Source organism: Quercus robur, chromosome 2, assembly GCF_932294415.1.
Source record: "Quercus robur chromosome 2, dhQueRobu3.1, whole genome shotgun sequence".
NCBI classification, from domain to species: Eukaryota; Viridiplantae; Streptophyta; class Magnoliopsida; order Fagales; family Fagaceae; genus Quercus; species Quercus robur.
In genome coordinates this window covers 66,239,278-66,261,379 of record NC_065535.1, presented here as the reverse complement: position 1 = coordinate 66,261,379, position 22,102 = coordinate 66,239,278, and the positions used below count along the sequence as shown (strand labels likewise).

General features: G+C 39.6%; 2 protein-coding genes across 2 annotated transcripts in view; both read right to left on the bottom strand.

The window, feature by feature from the left end:
• Positions 1-13,391, bottom strand: part of LOC126714568 (60S ribosomal protein L7a-2) — a 30,053-nt gene extending 16,662 nt beyond the window's left edge. The window contains exon 1 of the mRNA XM_050414764.1: positions 13,335-13,391. Within this exon, the coding sequence (XP_050270721.1) occupies positions 13,335-13,337 (3 nt within the window). The 5' untranslated portion in view covers positions 13,338-13,391. The remainder of the gene's footprint in view (positions 1-13,334) is intronic.
• Positions 10,171-13,482, bottom strand: LOC126714569 (60S ribosomal protein L7a-2). The gene is made up of 6 exons (XM_050414765.1): positions 13,335-13,482; positions 12,984-13,242; positions 12,095-12,264; positions 10,751-10,879; positions 10,564-10,656; positions 10,171-10,469 (listed from the first exon to the last, which is right to left on the bottom strand). Exons 1-6 carry the CDS (start codon positions 13,335-13,337, stop codon positions 10,338-10,340), a joined length of 786 nt encoding a protein of 261 aa, XP_050270722.1. The 5' UTR covers positions 13,338-13,482; the 3' UTR covers positions 10,171-10,337.
• Positions 13,483-22,102: the final 8,620 nt, after the last annotated feature.

The following is a 22,102-nucleotide window of genomic DNA, read 5'->3' as shown; positions in this document are numbered from 1 at the left end:
TCATACACCACACACATCACATAATCAATCAAATTGGGGCATCATAATCTCCTCCACTTAAATCCCTAACGTCCTTGTTAGGGCCCACTTTGTGGGGTAGATTGTGATGCCATATGTAACGACCCAAGGAAAAGTGCTAGCCACATCCGTGCTATACCTCAAAATGACTAGTCACAATTGAGGCTCCTTGTAGTTGTTAATAAAACCCAGTTCAACCTAGTAAATATCCGATATATGATTCATCACATACCCACGCACATCACATAATCAATCAAAGTGGGGCATCATAGTAAGCCATCATGCCATTCACCTGAAACGATCAACAAATCTTGGTCCAAGCCCTTATTGGATTCAGGGAGACATGAAATTAATTTGACCGAGAGAACCCTAGTTTTGAGGTAATACCCAGTGTCTTTAAGGTCTTAGCAGTTATATACCTAATTAACATTGTGATGAGTGAGGTTCACCCCAATCCTTTAATTGAGGGAGTCAACACTACCTAGTATCCTAAATAAGTTTGGAGAACATTGGGTCGGGCAAAGTCTATGAGCAATTAAAAAATCTCTAGTTACCCTCCCCATAGGAATTTGCATTCCCTCCTCTATAAAGGCAATCATATGGATTACCACGGCCCCCTCCAGCTTAAAAGCATGCCAATCACCCAGGAGGTAGTGCTATATTGTAACCCCAGGTGGTATGTTATATCGGGCTTTAAAATCTTCTATACCCTCGAGAGTATCTACCAAACTAGCAAATCTACCCATTTAGGAAATAAAAGAAAACTCTTGAAGAATAAGGAAGAGAATTATAGGCCAAGGAAGGAAAGGATCCTAAAGTCTATGTATGAGCTGAATGGTACGTACAGAGAAGTATGTAAAGAACACCTCAAACCATTTCTTTAAGAGACTGAAGATTTGGAAATTTGAGGAAATTGGCTCACCATATCCTTTATATAGGGAGACAAAGTGAGCAGGAAAGTTCCTACTCGAAATTCCATGGAAAATCCCTGCCGTAAGATCTTCATCACGTTGTAGAACTTGGGGGACAAAGCGTCGTGCGAAGCAATAAATGGTGCATCGCGAATGCCAAAGTGTTAGGAGCGTGCTCAGAGGAGGTGAAAAGACGTTACCACGTGGGAACATTCTTTAAGCGTGCAAGGCTTTGGAGCAGAAATCAAAACCCAACTTTCATCGGTAGAGAAAAAGATGGAGATTTGAGGGGCTATTGTGGAGATAGGAAGTCCGAGCAGGTATGTTGGGTTATGGGCCGTGCCCGAGGACTAGCAAAAACTCGAGGATGGTCAAAGGGATTGTTGAGCCAAGGTCAATGGGTCATGGACAAAGGAAAAGGATAACAGGCCAGCTCTGGTTCCTGAGGAGCCGGGTCACCTCGGGAGGGCTTTAGGGAGGTAACCATTATGGAAGGAAAAGCTTTAGGGAAAGTAGCAGAGCCCAGTCAACAATAAAAGACGAAATATCTGGGAAGAAGGCTATCATCACCACATTAAATGCATTGCACCAAATGAATTGGCCGCATCTATGGAGAAATTACACCTGAACAGTATCATCTCATCTCACAGCTACTTACAAAGATTCCAGGAGGTCCTAATGGGACAAGCATCCAAAAGATTTTCTACCAAATCAACAGGTGGTAAGCTGGGATGAAAGGGTGAAGGACTATATAAGGAAATGGTCACCATGAAAAATGGGGCATGTAATTTAAGAAGGAAGAAAAGAAAAAGAACATATTGTATTCAGATAAACTTGAGTTAAATATAAGAACATCTCATCCTTGGACCTGACCGAGGAGCATTATTTCCATCAATTTGTGCTTTCAGTCTCATTAACATCTATCCTATCAGCTCTAGCCCATACTTAATTTGCTAAGATGTTTTCTTGTTAAACTCATTCTCAAACAAATATATTGTTTTGGGCTCATTGGGCTATCATCCACTGTACTTAGTGGGCTGAAGTTCAACTCTCTAGTCCTTACAGAGGGAAATAAATCACTTCAGTCTTGCATGAGAGCATGAGGTGAAATGCAATTCATATCAAACAACATATACCTTTGTGAGGAGAAGGTATTCCATGTATCATCTCTCTCACATGTGACTATATTGTATACAATGAACCTGGAAGATATTTAAGATAAGTATTACTTTAAGATAAGTATAACTCTATAAGAGCATTAGCATCTGGGAATGCAAAAAAAAAAAAAAAAAAAAAAAAAACCTATTTCGCATCCTCAAATACTACTTTTCTATTTTATCAATTCATTTTAAAACTCACCCTACATCCCAGTTTTTATTTTTACATACAACCCAATAAAATAATATAAAGTATTGTTCTCCCTCTTTTTCCTCCCACTCACTTTTTCTCTTCACACACAACCATAAGATTAAAATAATTTATTTATTTATGTTTACAACCTATGAATAGTAAGAGCATTCCCATCAAGAGTTTTAAAAATTTTAGCATTTAGCAACTGAAAAAGCCACTTTATAACATTTAACATATCACTTTACAATACATCCAACATCAAAACTTCTATTTTTTTTACCACTTCATTGAAATATTCTTTTTGTATTCATTTTTTTACTCTTCCTCTCTCTCCCTCTGTCTCTCTCTCTCTTTCTCAACCTAACAATCCTAAGCACCACCAGCCACCACAATACCAAAACACAATCACACTCAATAGCCACCACAATACCAATAGCCACCATGCGCAAAACTCAAACATTACCAACAACCACCACAAACCCACCACCCACAAACTCACCACACAAACCTAACCACCCAGCACCCATACCACAACCACCACAAACTTACCACCTATGCCACAATCAACAAAAACCCACCATTGCCTTCACCAGCCACATCCACCCACCACCACAAACCATAGCAGGAAAAAAAAAAGCTTCAAATTTCAAACCACTAAAATCACAAAAAAGCTTCAAATTTTAGACCATCAAAAAGCTTTTGGTCTATCTCTAAAATCCAATCCAATCCAATTCAAACCCAAATTTCAAAATCACAGCCCTAAACCAAAGCTTCATTGATCCACAAACCTCAACATGCAAAGATTTTAGATTGAATTAGTGTCGTTAATCAACTTAATACCCTAACCCCAACATGCAAAGCTTCATCGATCCACCAAAATCGCTACCTTCCTTGGCCACGCCGTAGCCACTAAATTCTTCCTCACACTCAGCCTTCCTCATGAGGTGAGATTACTTTATGAGGCCAAACAGAAAGGCCGGTAAGAGACAGACCAGAAGCCAAAGAGAGAGACAAAGAGGCCGGTGAAAGAAATAAGGAAAGAGAGAAGAAAAGAGAAAGAGAGATGGTGAAAGAAAAGAGAAAAGGAAAGAGAAAGAGTATGAGAGAGAAATTCTTATTTTAATTGAAGTGATAATAATTTTTTTTTTTTTTTAAGATTTCAGCTACAGTAGAATGTCATCTTTTAAGTATAGCACCATTAATGTAGTGTGCTTTTTTAGAATAAGATGTTAAAAAAATAGCATATTTACCATTTGAAACCTTTGATAAGAATGCTCTAAGGTTGCATATATGCAACCTTACTGTTCATAGGTTGCAAATTTTTTTAAGTTTACAAACCCGGATGGAGTGGGTTTTGAGTGGCTTGGGTTGTAAAATAACAACTGGAGGGTGTTTACACCCCCCAATGCTAGTGCTCTAAGAGTCATCATTGTGTACAACTCCTCCCCTTCTTGTTTCATCATCCAACATTCTAGTTGATGGATGCGTCATGATTATTTTGCAACTAAAAGATAAAGGGTAATAATTAACATTTTGTAGGGTTACTAAAAGATAAAGGGTAAGATTTAATGTATTGTAGGGTTTAAGGATTTTGCAAACTAGCCTACGACCACCTTGACATATTAGCTCAAAATTTTCAAGTGATTGTTATAGATGTACTTAAATAATCCACCAAATTAACGTTTTACACTTTGTTATAGATGCGCTTAAATAATCCACCAAATTAACATTTTACACTTTGGTTAATGCCATGTTTCAACAATAATATTTTATAGAAAATTAGCCTTTTTTTTAAAAGTATTTTCATATAAAACTATCTTATTTTTCTATGTTTGATAGTAATCTTAAATGAGTTGAAAAACATTCTCAACTCTTTCTAAATAAATAAATAAATAAGCTTGATGTGAAAGTTTTTTTTCAAAAAAATCTAGTAAAAAATAATCTCTAAAAATAAATCATACTTTTTTTGTTGATCAAATATAATTTTCGTTTTTTTTTTTTTTTTTTTTTTTTTTTTTTTTTTTTTTTTTTATGCTATCAGACACTGAAAAATATGGAAAAATATTTTTACATAAAGTTTCATAGAAACAAATGGGTAAGTAGGAATTGAGAACACAAATCAAACGGGAATGGTATATGAAACTTGCAAGTGCTATTAATACGTGCAAGAAACACCACAAACGAAATTAGAGACTTTTGATTCACAAAAGTCTGGCCATACTTCACATATGAAATTAGGCAACCCCGACCCAATAAAGCTGCACATTAAAAAGACAAAAAGAATCAAGAAATCATTAACAGACAGTAAGGCCTTAAAAACATTAGGACCTACTCTAAATTAACTTCAAAGAAGGATGCATAAAGGCCTTAAAAACAAGAGAGGGTATCCTATGTTGGGATCCACTGAATCTTATTCCAAACATTTTTCCAATTGGTCATTTTTCGAAGAAAAATATAATCCCTATTACACAAGTCGGAGCATTTTCATTTGTTAGGTTCCTCTGAAAGGGTGTAACTAGATAATATTGGCCTCATAAGAACAATCAACATCTACTGGGGTTTGGTTTTCCCCCTCTAGCTACCTGTAGAACCCCTGTCCCTTTCATCATTTAGGTTTCTTGTCCCCTCCAAGACCCTCTTTCTCTTGGTAGGTCGGTGTGTCACTGCTTAGTCGGTGGTAGGTTCGCTAGTAGTTTTTCTGTGGGTTTTGGTTGTTGTTGGTTTTAGTGTCTACAATACAGAAGGTCTAGAGAACATGTGGTCCTAGTTTTCACTAACTGAAGAGGAAGAGTTTGAGGATGAAGTTTCGAAGGATAATGAAAAATACACAAATTGGCTAGTCGTTTCTTCACCAAGCAGGTTTTGAACGTGGAGGCTGTGGGGCGCACTTTTAAACCTCTATGGAAAATGAAAGGTGAGTTGAAAATCTGTGACCTTGGTGATAGCATTCTGGTTTTTGATTTCGAAGAAGGGCTTGACCTTGAAAGGGTGCTCGAACTAGAACCATGGATGTATGACAAACATATGGTAGTTTTCGAGCGCATTAGGGAGATTGAAAGTGTGCCATTGTTGGAGTTTAGTAAGGCCACATTTTGGGTGCAGATTCACAATGTCCCTGAGAGGTCTCTCACCCAAGCCACAGGTGAAGCAATAGGCAACATGATAAGGAAGGTCATTGAGGTGGCTGACCCAGAGGATGATAGTGTTGGTAATGAATTCCTTCGAGTGAGGGTTTCCATGGACATAACAAAGCCCCTCCCTCGCTGCAACAAACTTTGGACAGAAGGTAAGCAGGTCTGTTGGGTTGGATTAAAATTTGAGCGCTTGCCCAATTTTTGTTATTGGTGTGGCCGGGTAACACATGGTGAAAAGGAGTGTGAGTTATGGCTTCAAGGCAAGGGAACTTTAAGGAAGGAGAATCAACAGTTTCAAGAATGGCTATGGGCCGACTCGGTTCGAGGGAGTAGAAAATCTGTTATTGTGATTCCCGGCTCTACTTGTGCTCAAGCACCGTGGTGGAGAAAACTCGAAAGTCAAGCTCCTCCATCCTACAAGCAATTCGAGAGTTCATCAGATGGAAGTATGGTAAGTGACTGTTTCATCATGGTGGTAAGCACTGAGAATATGAGGAGAGACATCGCAGGTTTGAAGTTGAATAATGAGGGTAGTATGTTCGAAATTGTGGCCAACAAAAATAATAGTTCTCAGTAACTCCCATGTGGGTCTAACGTGGCATCCCATGCAACTACGGTCACCCCCATGCCTTTGGGTGATTGCACAAATAAGCCTGTACCATTGACCCCCTTTAAGTTGACTAGGTGGAGTAAGTTAACCCGTGATATTATTCCAGAGAATCAGACTGCCCCAGTTCAAATGGTGTCAGACCTAGGCCTAGGCTTGAGTCAGAAGATGAACAGGGTGGTAAAAGGCAGTGTATGGACATTTATGCATTTGAGGATAAGGAAAATTTTCAAGTGGTGGCTGGTTTCCGGCACCACCGCAAGTAATGAGTTGCTTAAGCTGGAACTGTTGGGGGCTTGGGAACCCTCAGACAGAAGACGAACTAATTGCTCTAGTAAGCAAAAAAGATCCCAAATTATTTTCTTAATGGAGAGAATTGGTCGTAGGATACAGTTTAATAATATTTTTGTGGTTCCACAGGTTAACAGAGGGGGTGGTTTAGCTTTTTTGTGGAGAGATGATATCTCTTTGGATGTCCAAACATACTCTGACCGGCTCATTGATTCTTTCATAAACCATGGAGTTGATGACGCCTGGAGGTTTATGGGTTTCTATGGAGACCCTGACACCACCAGTCGAGAAGACTCCTGGTCTTTGCCTAGAGTTTTGAGTCAGAGAAGTAATTACCCATGGGTGGTTCTGGGGGACTTTAATGAAATTTGTTGGTAGAGGAGAAACAAGGAGGACTAGATCGACTTGAACAATAGATGCAAAATTTCAAAGATGCTTTGGATTTCTGTAAACTGAAGGACTTGGGTTTTCATGGCTTTCCCTTCACATGGTGTAATAGGAGACTGGGTAATCATAATGTTTGGATTCGGCTTGACAAGGGGGTTGCTACTGTTGATTGGATTCTTCGCTTTCCCACTATTAGAGCCCACCATTTGGATTGTTTTCATTCAGACCACATACCGGTGTTCCTAGGTTTGGATTTTGATTTGAATCATTTCTATAGGAAAGGGCGTCTGTTTCAGTTCGAAGCCATGTGGCTTAAAGATAGTTCTTGTGAGGGTATTATCCAGACTTCATGGAAGAAGATTGAGGGGTCGACCTTGATGGGGAACTTTAATCGGAACATTGTTTCATGTCAGGAGGGGCTTAAGGTGTGGAATCGTAACACTTTTGGACATGTTCGGAACACTTTGTAGTGTAGTCTCAGAGAGTTGAAACATGCCAAGGAGTCTAATGGGTACTGTACTAATCCTGGGCATATTCATGAACTCCGATCTTAGATTGAGAAACTTAAAAGAGGGAAGAATGCATGTGGAAGCAAAGATCCAGATTAGGTTGGTTGAAAGAAGGGGACCAAAACACGAGATATTTCCATTGTAGAGCTAACCAACGTAATAAAAGAAATTTTATTGCAGGTTTGGAGGATGATACAGGTGCATGGTTTGAGGAGGAAGGCTGAATGGCAAAACTGATTGAGGATTATTTCAGTGCATTGTTCACTTCATCAAATCCTTCAAGCTTTGATGAAATTCTACGAGGAATTCAACCCTTGTTCATGGATGACATGAACAAGGACCTTATTCGGGAGTTTACTGCAGAGGAAGTACATCATGCACTGAAACAGATGGCCCCCACCACTGCTCCTGGGCCTGCTGGTATGTTACCTATTGTCCTTTTGAATGGTCAACCAGTGGGTAACATTAAACTAGAGGTTTGAGACAAGGTGAACCTCTATCTCCTTACCTCTTTTTACTTTATGCTCTTGGGCTGCAGGGGTTGTTGAAAAAAGTTGAAGTGAATGGTGAGATCAATGGGGTGTTTATATGTCGTAATGGTCCTAAAGTCTCCCACTTGTTTTTTGCTGATGATAGTGTTTTATTTTGTTGGGCTAAGGAAGAGGAGTGCCAAACTATTCTTGATTTGCTAGCCACCTATGAACGTGGTTCGGGTCAAAAGATTAATAGAGAGAAAGCTAATATTTTCTTAAGCTCTAATACTCATCCTCAGGTGCAATCTAATATTCAGCAGCTCTTAGGAGTGCCTGCCATTCGGCAACATGAAAAATACTTGGGGTTGCCAGCATTGGTGGGGAGAGCTAAGAAACAAAGTTTCATCTATCTTAAAGAGAAAGGGTTTGGCGGAAGCTCTTAGGGTGGAAGGAAAAAATTCTTTCCCATGCAGGTAGGGAGGTTTTAATAAAATCAGTCATTCAGGCTATACCCACCTACACTATGAGTTGTTTCAAACTCCCTAAGGGTTTTGTTAAGGAATTGGAGGTTTTAATTAGGAAATTTTGGTGGGGGTACACTGGTGATAACAAGAAAGTCCATTGGGTTAAGTGGAATCAGTTATGTGAGGCCAAGGAATTTGGGGGATTGGAGTTCAAAGAAATAGGGAAGTTCAATGATTCCCTTTTGGCTAAACAGGTGTGGCGTATGATAAATAATGCAAATTCTCTATGCCATCGTGTGTTCAAAGCTTGATTTTTCCCAGATTGCTCAATTTTGGAGGCTAAAGATTCAACTGTTGGGTCCTATACTTGGAAGAGTATCCTAAGTGCTAGGGATGTGATCCATAAAGGTATGGTATGGAGGATAGGGAACGGTCAATCAATGAGAATTAAAGAAGACAATTGGCTTCCAGTTAAAGCTAATAAAAAGGTGATTTCCCCCCTCACAACTGTCCAACTCGAGACTAAGGTGGGTTCTTTGATAAACCATGAGCTTGGAGTGTGGAAAATAGAGCTGGTGGAAAGGCTTTTCCTCCCTCATGAAGCATCCGTGGTCTTAGGAATCCCTCTAAGTAATAGGCTGCCACTTAACAGTATAAGTTGGGGTCTAACTCCAAGCAGTTCTTTTTCAACCAAAAGTGCATACAAAATGATCGTTGCCCTGGATAACAATGGTGTTGCAAGAAGCTCTACTCTTGATTCTCAGCGCAATTTTTGGAAAAATTTATGGAGCTTGAGGGTGCCAAACAAGGTGAAACACTTTGCTTGGCATGCATGCAACAATGCCCTCCCCACCATGGCTAATCTTGCTCACAAGAACATTAGTCCATCTGATGTTTGCAAGCTGTGTAAGATGGCGTGTAGTAAGCTAGAAGAAGTCTGGAATATGCTATCTTGGACTCAATGTGCCACTCACGCTCGTCCACTGAGCTTTAACAATTTATTAGACTGTTTCTTGCAAGTATAAGAGGATTTCAGAAAGGAAATTTTCATAATGGTGGCCTGGACTATTTGGAATCGCCGAAAGTTGGCCACTTGACAATTTCAATGACTACGTTGTCCCAAGAGCATGAGCACTACTTCAAGCGTTTTTGGCAACTCAAGACAGACCGACCGAGGTCCCCCCCCCCGGCAGTTGCTGTTCTTCACCGGTGGCATCCTCCAAAGTTCCCATATTACAAAGCCAATTTCGATGCGGCTATTTTCAAACAAAGCTCCTTGATAGGGATTGGAGTGATCATTCGCGACAACAGAGGCAAAGCTATTGGTGCATTATCTATGCCGATCCCATTGTCCAATTCAGTTGTTGTCTTGGAAGCTTTAGCATGCCGTAGAGCTCTCCTCTTTGCCAAAGAAATTGGTTTGAGACTGGTGGTCATCGAAGGAGATTCTACCATGATCATTCAAGCAGTCACCCAAGGCAACTCAACTTTGAGTTAGCGGAGTACAGACACATCGTTGAAGACATCAGGATATTAGCTGCAGATTTTGATTTTATTCAGTTTAGCCATGTTAAACGCAATTGTAATGTTGTTGCGGATGCCCTTGCCAAGAAAGCTAAAGATTCTTTAAACTTAAATGTTTGGCTTGAAGAGGTGCCAGAGGACATTGCCCCTCTTATTTGGTTTGATATTCCTTAAAGTTATGTTATTTTCTCCCCTGGCCGTTTTGGTCTGGGCTCTCAAAAAAAAAAATTTCTACCAGGTCATGTATAAATGGTACGATTATTATATGAAAAAGGAAATTTTAAAAATCATATTCTCCCTTGAGCTCTACCTTAAAAAAAAAAGGCATTTCATCACTCCACAGACATTGTCAGACAAATAAAATAAAGGCACATATCCGGTTTAGGCTTGGGGATCTTATCATTAGCTAGTGAAAATTGCATAATGGGGGGTCAAGTTGCTTCTTATACCAAAAAGAAGGAATCATGATAGTCTCACCCGAAAGCTATGTATGCAAGGCAGCTTAAACTCCAACACCAACATTAGCTGTTTCTTAATTTATATAAGCTGCCTCTAAAGAAACAAAACTTATGTAGTTAATGCAAATAACCTTGAACAAACAAAATTCTAGATAAAAACAGCTCAGAAAATCATATCTAAGTAACAAGAAGAAACACATAATCATTGCTCCTAAGTCATCCTTTGAGCAGCTTCCTTGGCTAGAAGTCTCTCTTTGGCCTTGGTTTTGGCCTGGGATTTGGAACCCATGATTCCACCACCCCACTTTTTCCTGTACTCATCGTACTTGTCATTGAAGTTGGCCTGGAAGAACAAGAAACATTGCAAATTAAGTTAATCGATACAAAAGCAGCTTCAACAGTAGACAATATATACAAGACAAGTAATACTTCACCACCTTGATAGCCTCTAAGATCTTGCTGAACTCCAACTTATCTTCATTCTTGACTGTTGTCAAGCACAAAACTGATGCAGTTTTCTTGTGGACAATCTGTCAGAAAAGGAAATCAACTTGGGTTTCAGTTCACATTTCCAATTTTATGGGGAAAGAAATTAAAATATCACAATATTAGAGGCTTGATTACCGATCCCAAGCGGGCTTTTCCTTTCACAATGCAGTATGGGATTTCCATCTTCCTGCACAATGCAGGAAGCCAGACAACCAACTCGATTGGGTCCACATCATGTGCAATAACGACCAGTTGAGCCTTGTTCTGCAAGAAGAAGGCATTATAAAAAGCTGATACTAAGAAAACCATCCACTAACACAAAAGAATGTTGGTAAATATACGCTTTTGAATTAACAACGAAAAATGGGCAAAACTTTAATACAGTACCTTAAGTATAGAACTTTAGATTCCCCTTTTAATATTAAGACATGTGCCACTTAGCCAGAGACACTAAATGGCATTAAACTTTTACACAGACTGAGGAAATCCAACAACTCATTCTCTTTCACTTCAATTGAAATCAAGAAACAAAACTCTCCCAATCCACTCCTCTTTGCTAGAAATCAAGTACCCATACCTCTTGAACAGCCATCAATGACCACCTTCGATTGTAACAAACAGTAGAACTTGTCATATCCACCAGCAGTAGCAGAATTTTCATGCACCCAATTGCTTGGCTTATGAGAATATATCTTTGGAAAGAGATTAGGTGGACATTAGTTTTGAAAATATACCTTTAGAAAGAGATCTGATGGCTCATTCTTCCAATTGATAACACATTGACCAAACATTGCGACCATAGTTCGGAACATGTCAACAAAAACCATGGACAGCAAATCTTGACACCCTCTCTCCAACCGGTTGAAGTTGCAGGAAAAGAATCGACAAAGACCCTAAATTGGATAAATTACTGAAGTGGGTTTGCATAACCTCCATTTACCACCGTGAATTTATCAAGTACAACACTAAATCAGTAATTCTTGACTAATTCTCTCATCTAACCTAAAAAAACTGAACCTAAAACTCTAATTAATCTTCAAACCCAGAACCTGTGTATTTGCATAACCACCCAAAACTTGTGTATAATGGAGAAAATCCATTGTTACGGATCAAAGGGGCTAGATTCGAGTATGGGAAATTGCCGATCTGTTGCCTCCCACCTTCCAATTTCCAAAGCCTTGGAGTTCCACCTCTGATTCAAATTCCAAGCCCAACACCACTCCTATCAAAGCAAGTCTATCAAAATTGTTTGATTTCTCTTCAAAAGGGTATGAGAGCTTGATTTCTAGCAGAGATAGAAGAGGGGTTGAGAGAGTTTCACTTCGTGAAACAGAAAAGACAGCTGCTCTCAGTCCGTGCAAAATTTTAAGACCGTTTAGTGTGTTTAGTTAAGTAGCCACATGTCTTAATATTAAAAGGGGAACCTAAGGTACTGGACATAAGGTACTGCATCTAAGTTTTGCCCAAGAAAAATACTACCTGCTCGATGAGGTATGTGACATGGTTGAGACCATACTTCACAACAATAGGCTTCTTTGCTTCAACAGTTTTGCCTTCAGATTCAGCCTGAGCCCTTTTCAAGAGACGCTCTCTCTTTGCAGCCTTGTCCTCAGGCCTGTACTTAAGTAGCATCTTGAACAGGTTTGTTGCTGCTCGTATGAGTTTAAAAGAAGACCACAACAAAGTCAAACACAATTTCACAACCCAAAGCAATAGATTCAAAAGCATCGCTCTTTAAAATAATAGAGAAATGCAAGCCCAGAGGCAATTGTATCATAAACTTGAATGACACAGCCCTATAAAAATCCATATCCATAGTATATAAAGACCATACTTAAATATAAAGACAATGCCAGTAAAAAAAACACAACTAGCAAACATATTACATCAGGGAGCTGTCGAATTACTCCCATTAGGCCAGACCGGCCCAGACGACTATAAGTCTTGAGCCTTCAATCAAGGAGAGTACATCACACGATATCTTTAAAATTAGGAACCACTCCATTTTTTTCAAGACTAACCATTTCTTTAATGACAATAATTAAAGGCAAGAACACATTCACAATTGACAAATGTAAAGTAACAAGGAAACAAAATGAAAATGATTCATACTATAAAGCTATTCGTCACATAAATCTAATGTAAATTTAGTAACAACACATATAATGTTCCTAGACAGAGAACAATACCACACAACCAAGTTCAGCCCTGGTTCAAGTAATAACTCATAAATCACATGAATTAATTCAAAGTGGCCAAACCAAACATATAACCTCCATCATGTTACAACAATATGGTTCAACAAATCTCAAATAATTGGAGCAGTAAAAAAAAAAAAAAAAAAGTAAGAATCAAATGGTATACATACCAAGGTTCTTGTCGAGGGTTTTGGTGAACTGGTTGAGGGCTGGTGGGACCTTGAGCCTCTGCTTGAGGATCCTCTTCTTCCTCTGAAGCTGAACAGTCTTAGGCCATTTGACGAATCGGGTCAGATCTCTCTTCGGTGGCAAAGCCCCACCGATCCCAAACTGCTTAGGGCGCTTCTCGAACAATGGGTTCAACACCTTCTCCGTCTTCTTCTTCGATGCTGCTGCTGGCACTGGTGCCTTTCCACCTCTCTTTGGAGCCTTCATTGTTCACAAAAACACAGAAACGCTTAGCCAATCAGAGGAATAGAATACATACAGAAATGAAAACGAGAAAAGAGAGAGAGACTGACCATTTGTGCCGATGTGTTGAAGGTCTCGTCTGGTTTACCTTTGCTAACGGCAGAGGAAGAAAAACCCTAGTGCGGTATCCTATATATACTAGGGCCGTTTAGGGTTTTCTTTTCTGAAGGCGCAAGGTGTATACGTGTGTGAGCGATGTGTCAACGTATTTGGGCTGCAAAAGCTTATAGCCCATTTGGGCTGAGGTATAAAGTTTTCGGTCAGTCGGCGTTGGGCTTCTCAAACCCAATCATAATTAGGGTCAAATGGGTGGGTCATTAATGAATTTGGTGATTTAGGCTTTAATTAGCATTAACGTTTTTTGAAAAATTGTTCATTTTCTAAAAAATTCATTTTCTAAAGAACAGTTTTTAGAAAATTGTCTCAATTTCTAATGTTTGGTAACGACCTTAAAAATGAGCTTGAAAATGTTTTCTGATATTTGGTATGTAATTTTTTTTAAAATATTTCTTGTATAATTTAAAACATATGTATTATATAAACCAACTAATGTAATCATTATAAATAAAAAACCAAAAATGAATTTGGTTTTCATACTAAAATTCTAACAATAAATACAATCAAAATTAATTAGTTGTTAAATTTTTATGATCTCCACCACTCATTTTGCTCATATATATGGACAGTAACATACGTACGTACGTATCTACGTACACACACACATATATATATAAATTTTACAGGGGAATACATTTTCAATAAATATAAATAACGATAATTTTTAATTGTATATTCTTTTTGTTGGTATACTAATTGTCTACTATGGTTAATTACAAGTTTTCAATATTACTCTAAATTATATATTTACATAATATAGTTACATAATATATCATCACTGCATAAAGTATTTGCCAACAAAAAAAGTATTTGCCAACAAATGCAATTCTCCTAAACAATTATTGTAGGGACACGATTATTTAACGGCCCAAGAATGGCGTTGGGCTCGTAAGTAAAGGGCCCTAACAATATGATTTGTAGAGAGTGGGCTTAAAAGGCAGGACCTTAGTCACAGGTTAGCGGTTTGATCGGGGTTTCTATGGAAGCTTCTCTATGGGTGGACTTGGCTTGACTAGCGAAGCCTTCCATCAGTGCGGATTGCAGGGTTTTAAGTCCTCGGACGCTGTTCGAGGAGTATTGTGCCCTTCCCTTTTCTCCCCATTGCAGGTTTTTTCCTCCCTCTGTGGGATCCCTTTCCCCTTCGCTCTCTTTCCCTTTTATACTAGTGTTCATTTCCCCCTTTAGGGTCCACGTGTAAATTTTACTTTCTGGGGTGCAGACCTGTCCTATCAACCCATACCTAGAGTGGTTGGGGGTCGTTGGAAAAGTTAAATGGCATGGTTTAGAGTATGGGCTTGTCAGATACAGGGTTTTGTATTATGATTTTGGCAGCTTTCTCTCTTGTCCTGCTCTTATACTGAGTTTGCCCCTTTCTTCAGGCATTTTTGTGAGGTGATGAGCATGAGGTCGTCCTCGGCAATATCCTTATGCTCCTTTTGAGATTTCATTATGCCTCCTCGGCAATAACTCTCCTCGGCTTAGGCCTTGGGCCCTAGTGTAGAGTGGGCCTGGGCCATGAATTCTCTGGCCCCACAATAGCCCCTCAAAATCCTGCTGCCCGACTTTTTAGTTGGGGACGAGGGTTTTTGTGATGTTGGGCCCACATCATAACTCGCTCAAATTCTGTACTCTACTAATATTTGTGTTTTTCCATTTATATGGGCGACGTGCCAAATTAAGAGCCATTCCTTTATTTTTCACTCACACGGAGTCTTTTGACGTTTCAACACTCGAGGCGCGCCTTCACGAGGATCTTCAGATCTTACGGTTGCAGATGATGTTGGAAATTGAGCCAAATCTGCCTTGTCCGTAGCATTCCTTGGAAAGCTGCACAAATTAAATGCCACCACCTTACCTTTTATATAAGTAGGATAGGAGGTTATTCTCCTTACATACAAACCCTTCGGCTCTCTTCAAAATCATAATCCTTCAGCTATAATCACAGTCTCCATATCCAGTGCTATCCACCCTTAGTGTAATATGTTTGAGACACGGGCAGGGGTAAAGGAACTACACCTGCCACAGAGGCGCCGGGTCCTTCCGAGACTCAAGGTGGTGTGGTCTGGACAGGGGAGGCACAGATTCAAGACAATCTTCCGTTTTGACAAGGGGGAAATGGTATTCCTCCCTCTTTCAGTCAAAATCCGAAGCAGGTACCGGTCGCATCAGATTCTTGGTGCGTCAGAAGTAAGGTTTTTCGCCATCAGCGCCGTCTGCTCAATCGCAGGCGTGGTTACGTGGAGGCTCATCAACTTCCGGCTCCCTGCACCTTTTCTTCAACGGTGCAAGCCTCAAGTTGAGCTCCCTGTACCTTTTCTTTAACGGTGCTAGCCCGAAATGGGGCTCTCTACACCTTTTCTTCAACGGTGCAAGCCCCAAGTTGGGCTCTTTTGCTGCCTGAGTTATAGGCATGTAAAAGTATTGAGGAATGGTTTCCTTAGACAACATTTTGGAACAGCAGCACCCCTCTTCTCTGCACCTCTTCTTCGACTTTTTCTTCACTCCCTTGTATCTTTTTTTTTTTTGCTTATGTAGTTAGTTTCAGTATGAGCTTTGTGGGGTCCAATAATTGATGGGCCAGGCCCACTTGCTGATGGAGAGTTCAAAGGCCTAAGCCGAAAAAGGTCATGGCCCGAGCTCAAGAATAATAAGGCCCAATTGGCCCGGAGAAGCAGCCGAGGATAGTGCAGTCCTCGGCTGACCCAAAGATCCACCAAGAAGAGGGGCAAAACGGTAAAGGGACATGCTTGAAGGGAAATCTAAAATATCTAGGAAAGGCTGCCTTTACCATCTTCCCCATGCATGTCTCTACGCCTAACAGAGCCTTATCCTTTAACTTTATTAACCACTCCCAACAACTTTGGGTTGGGATCGACAGGACAAGTATCAGTCTTGGAAATGTCGACCCTACACGTGGACGAAGGAAAATGAATGCAGACTAGTATAAAAGAAAAAATAAATAATATAGGGGGGAGGCTGGGACGACTGGCCAAGAAGGAAAAGGCTCCCAGTCTACCTCCAGAAGAAAGGCTCCAAGGGTGAAAGCGCTTAAATCACATATGAACACCACCAGAACCACCACTGGGTAACTAAGGCCTAACCTTTCGAATCCACTCTCTACAAATGATATTGTTTGGGCCCTTTCACGTGCGAACCCAACTCTACTGCGGTTTCGCCGCGAAACGTGTCCCTACAAGCTTATTTGAGCTCTTTCATTGTACGCTGTACTGTTTCTTTGTCTTAATAAGAAATGGATTTGCTTCCTCTTAAATACTTTTCTTTTATGCAACAACTACTTTGTGAATGGGATATTACATGTATATTTTCCTTTAATGGTGCTTAGAGCAGGAAAAACCTTGAAACAGAATCCTACCAATTTGAACTTATCGACATTATCAAGTATAATAATGATAATTCCCAGTAGATTAAATTCATGAAACTAACCGAGATAACGGTTGAGTGCTTCGTAATGCATGCGAGACGACCGTCTGAGAACGATAAACTCTAAATAATCCCTCCGAGAGGGTCGCCGAGCAGTGAGGGACTTTGACCATGTCTTTGATAACATCTGACCCTATAACTGTCGCATTAGTTCCCTTGGTATTGAGGATCCGAGGGTAGATTCTAAGGGCCATATAACGTCCAGGTTGTGTCCAAACCCCGTATTGTCTCTTCTAAGTAGTTGGTTTCCCCATAGGCTTGAGTCCAAGGACTATACAAGGCCTTGGTTCTGTCCAAAACTTGTAGTTTTTCTTCTAAGTAGTTGGTTTCCCCATAGGCTTGAGTCTGAAGACCATACAAGGCCTTAGTTCTGTCCAAAACTTGTAGTTTTTCTTATAAGTAGTTGGTTTCCCCATAGGCTTAAGTCCGAGGACCATACAAGGCCTTGGTTCTGTCCAAAACTTGTAGTTTTTCTTATAAGTAGTTGGTTTCCCCATAGGCTTGAGTCCGAGGACCATACAAGGCCTTGGTTCTGTCCAAAACTTGTAGTTTTTCTTATAAGTAGTTGGTTTCCCCATAGGCTTGAGTTCGAGGACCATACAAGGTCTTGGTTCTGTCCAAAACTTGTAGTTTTTCTTATAAGTAGTTGGTTTCCCCATAGGCTTGAGTCCGATGACCATACAAGGCCTTGATTCTGTCAAAAACTTGTAGTCTTTCTTATAAGTAGTTGGTTTCCCCATAGGCTTGAGTCCGAGACCATACAAGGCCTTGGTTCTGTCCAAAACTTGTAGTTTTTCTTATAAGTAGTTGGTTTCCCCATATGCTTGAGTCCGAGGACCATACAAGGCCTTGGTTCTGTCCAAAACTTGTAGTTTTTCTTATAAGTAGTTGGTTTCCCCATAGGCTTGAGTTCGAGGACCATACAAGGCCTTGGTTCTGTCCAAAACTTGTAGTTTTTCTTATAAGTAGTTGGTTTCCCCATAGGCTTGAGTCCGAGGACCATACAAGGCCTTAGTTCTGTCCAAAACTTGTAGTTTTTCTTATAAGTAGTTGGTTTCCCCATAGGCTTGAGTCTGAGGACCATACAAGGCCTTAGTTCTATCCAAAACTTGTAGTCTTTCTTATAAGTAGTTGGTTTCCCCATAGGCTTGAGTCCGAGGACCATACAAGGCCTTGGTTCTGTCCAAAACTTGTAATCTTTCTTATAAGTAATTGGTTTCCCCATAGGCTTGAGTCCGAGGACCATACAAGGCCTTGGTTCTGTCCAAAACTTGTAGTCTTTCTTATAAGTAGTTGGTTTCCCCATAGGCTTGAGTCCGAGGACCATACAAGGCCTTGATTCTGTCCAAAACTTGTAGTCTTTCTTATAAGTAGTTGGTTTCCCCATAGGCTTGAGTCCGAGGACCATACAAGGCCTTGGTTCTATCCAAAACTTGTAGTCTTTCTTATAAGTAGTCTTGTAGTCTTTCTTATAAGTAGTTGGTTTCCCCATAGGCTTGAGTCCGAGGACCATACAAGGTCTTGGTTCTGTCCAAAACTTGTAGTCTTTCTTATAAGTAGTTGGTTTCCCCATAGACTTGAGTCCGAGGACCATACAAGGTCTTGGTTTTATCCAAAACTTGTAGTTTTTCTTATAAGTAGTTGGTTTCCCCATAGGCTTGAGTCCGAGGACCATACAAGGCCTTGGTTCTGTCCAAAACTTGTATTGTTTATTTATTTGCTTATTTTTCGAAGGTTATCCCCTCGACCAAAGTGGGGGGAGTTAGCTTGATGTTAGAAGCCCCTAGAGCTGCCCGTGCCATTGGCACTGCGAGGCGTAGCCCCTAGCGGAAATCTATGTCGGGACAACAATAGCACGTCGCTGGAAATGTAGGAACCTTCACAGACCTTTGCTCGACAGAGGCTCAACTCCACCGCCACCTGTGCCAACGCGCAAGCCTTCCCACAGACGGCGCCAATTGTAGGGACACGATTATTTAACGGCCCAAGAATGGCGTTGGGCTCGTAAGTAAAGGACCCTAACAATATGATTTGTAGAGAGTTGGCTTGAAAGGCAGGACCTTAGTCACAGGTTAGCGGTTTGATCGGGGTTTCTATGGAAGCTTCTCTATGGGTGGACTTGGCTTGACTAGCGAAGCCTTCCATCAGTGCGGGTTGCAGGGTTTTAAGTCCTCGGACGCTGTCCAAGGAGTATTGTGCCCTTCCCTTTTCTCCCCATTGCAGGATTTTTCCTCCCTCTGTGGGATCCCTTTCCCCTTCGCTCTCTTTCCCTTTTATACTAGTGTTCCTTTCCCCCTTTAGGGTCCACGTGTAAATTTTACTTTCTAGGGTGCAGACCTGTCCTATCAACCCATACCTAGATTGATTGGGGGTCGTTGGAAAAGTTAAATGGCATGGTTTAGAGTATGGACTTGTCAGATATAGGGTTCTGTATTATGATTTTGGCAGCTTTCTCTCTTGTCCTGCCCTTATACTGAGTTTGCCCCTTTCTTCAGGCATTTTGTGAGGTGATGAGCATGAGGTCATCCTCGACAATATCCTTATGCTCCTTTTGAGATTTCATTATGCCTCCTCGGCAATAGCTCTCCTCGGCTTAGGCCTTGGGCCCTAGTGTAGAGTGGGCCTAGGCCATGAATTCTCTAGCCCCACAATTATCATTCTTTATATAACAATATTATTAGTCTACGATAAAGATTGTCCCATGTAAAAGCAATTTAGAGCAATATAGGTACTATGTTTAAAATTATTTTACTTCATCCATTCTTTCTTCTTCTTCTTCTTTTGTTTTTATTTATTTATTTATTTGCACTTTATGAACTAAAAAAGAAGTAACTTCTGCCAGGAATCCATCAAACTGAAAATTTCTTAAAGAAAAAAGAAAATCAAGCTTGAAATTCAAAGCAAAGAATTGGGATTTTGGTAGAGAGGAATGAAATAATTTCCACTGCAAATTTTTTTTCTTTTCCAAGTTGGAGCTATTGACCAATCAATGAAGAAAAAATCTAATCAAAGAATTGTGTTACAAAGGGGAAGAGAAACATGGAGAAAAGAGAGAAGAGAGACAGTTAGAGAGAGAGATCTATGGGAAGAGAATAGACCAAAGTTAGTGACAGTGAGGGTATAAGGAGAGAAAAAGCAAAAATAATAGAGAAAAAGTGAAAAAGCTTACCACAAGAGAGAGAAGGCGCCAAAAAATTATGTTTCCTACCGCTATAGACGAAAATAATATTTATAGGAGATGCAACGCATGAGAGAAAAATTATTTTCTAAAAAAAAATTTGGAAAACAATATATAAAAAATAAGCCTTATTTTTATTAGGGTTTTCCATTGACCAAAGATAGTTTTCCATTAACCAATTTTTTTTGTGCTACCAAATACTAAAAAATGTGGAAAAGTATCTTTACAGAAGGTTTTACAGAGCGTTATATATATATATATATATATATTTTTTTTTTTTTTTTTGAGAAGATGATCTATATAACATCTAATTGGATAAAACTAGGGATAGATTTAAACTTAGAGGCCAAAGTATAATCCATTTTTTTTATTAAATGAAAATTAAAACTAGCACACATTGAATGTTAACAAAATTTTAATAAAAGAAAATATACAAAGTAATTGTATCATAATACACTACAACAGTGGTTATAGGGAGTGTGCCTATCACTAAATCGTGTATGTCGAATATTGGATTTAAAGACCCCTATGGAGATAATCCTTCCCAAAACTAAGTTTTGTATTTTTGAGTTCTAATCTCAATTTGAATTCTATATACAAATAGGAGGATTGATATACAAATTGGCCTAGTTATGTGCATTGCACAAGTACAGATGTCATATTTATATTGATCGTTGGAGCTCAAGACTTCAAACATATTTGGAGCCAAACTTTGTTATTGCCACATTCTTTATTATTGATATCTCATGTACACGACACCAACCTATATACCAACCTGCATTTAAAACCATTCCCATTACCTACTAACCAGTTGCCTACCTTAAACAACATTTTTTATTTAAAAAATTTCATCTACTAGTTCTTTTGGAAGTTGGGCTCTTGAAGGTTGTAGGCTCTAAGTGTGTTAGACCTAGATTTTTTTTTTTTTTGTTACGCTTGAATATTTTAAGGAGGATCGTGTTTTATGTTGAATCTTGTGGTATTTTGGGATATAATATATATTTTGATTGAACACTTTTGGAGTTAGTGGCGGCTCCATGAATTTTTCTCAAAGTGTTCCTTAAGGAGTATAAATTACACAACCCACTGTGCATTATCCACGGCTCAACCCATTGCCTGACATAATTTAATTTGTTTGTCTTTTATAATGTATTGGTTAATTAAATTATTAATTATTGTTGTTTAGTTGCTTCATTATTTTTCTTTACTGATTGCTAGCAGTCTAGCACACATCCCACTGTGCATTAGCACACACCCCATGTGCATAATCCACGGCTCAAATCACTGCCTAGTGCCTAACATACATTAATTTTTTGTCTTTTATACTGCCTTTGCATGCCTTCAGCCTTTATTGCTTCTACCTGTCCACTTCCCCAATTCAAATAACCCACCCCATGGCCCCATGGCCCCTATCTACCACCCATTAAACAGACAAGAGTCACAAGAGCCAATCAACATTCCACAAAATATTAAACATATCAAACATTCACAACACACAAAATTTACAATACACAAAACGACAAACTCACAAACCAATAAAGTCAAAATGTCAAATAAAGTTATAAAGTAAAGGCAATTAGATGTTTAGACATAGAAAAACAGAGAGAAAAGAGAATCTCATTTCAGTTCAAAGAGAAAGAAATAGAGAGCTCCACTCTCACTTAGTCACTCTCAGATCAGAGCACAACAATTAGCAAAGTCAAAGATGTAAGATTTAGATGAGATAGATAGATAGAGAAAAAGAGAGAGAAGTAAATAACTGAAATACCTTGAGGCTTGAGGGATGGCGCCATGGTAGCATGTCGAGGCGAGGACTCGAGGGACGAGGGTCAAGGCGACGAGGCAAGCCAAGCAATCTCTGATCCGATCTTCGATCTTGCCGTTGCTCTTGCTCGAGTTTGAGGCCTGATGTGCTCTATTGCTTGAGTTTGAGGCAGTCCAGGCGGAGGTGCCATCGCGCCGATATGCTTGGAGCTTGGTCGTTGATGAGGTTTTTTTCATTTAGGTTAGGAGTTTAGTTCTAATTTCAGTTTTGTTAATTTGCTTTACCATTTGATGATTTTGATCAATTGGCAAATGTGT

Bases quoted from the DNA above. Each gene is read 5' to 3' on its own strand.
- LOC126714569 (XM_050414765.1), bottom strand. The intron at 12,265-12,983 runs GTATGTATACCA...TCATACGAGCAG, and splicing joins AACCCTCGACAAGAACCTTG to CAACAAACCTGTTCAAGATG. The intron at 10,657-10,750 runs GTAATCAAGCCT...CTTTTCTGACAG, and splicing joins GAAAAGCCCGCTTGGGATCG to ATTGTCCACAAGAAAACTGC.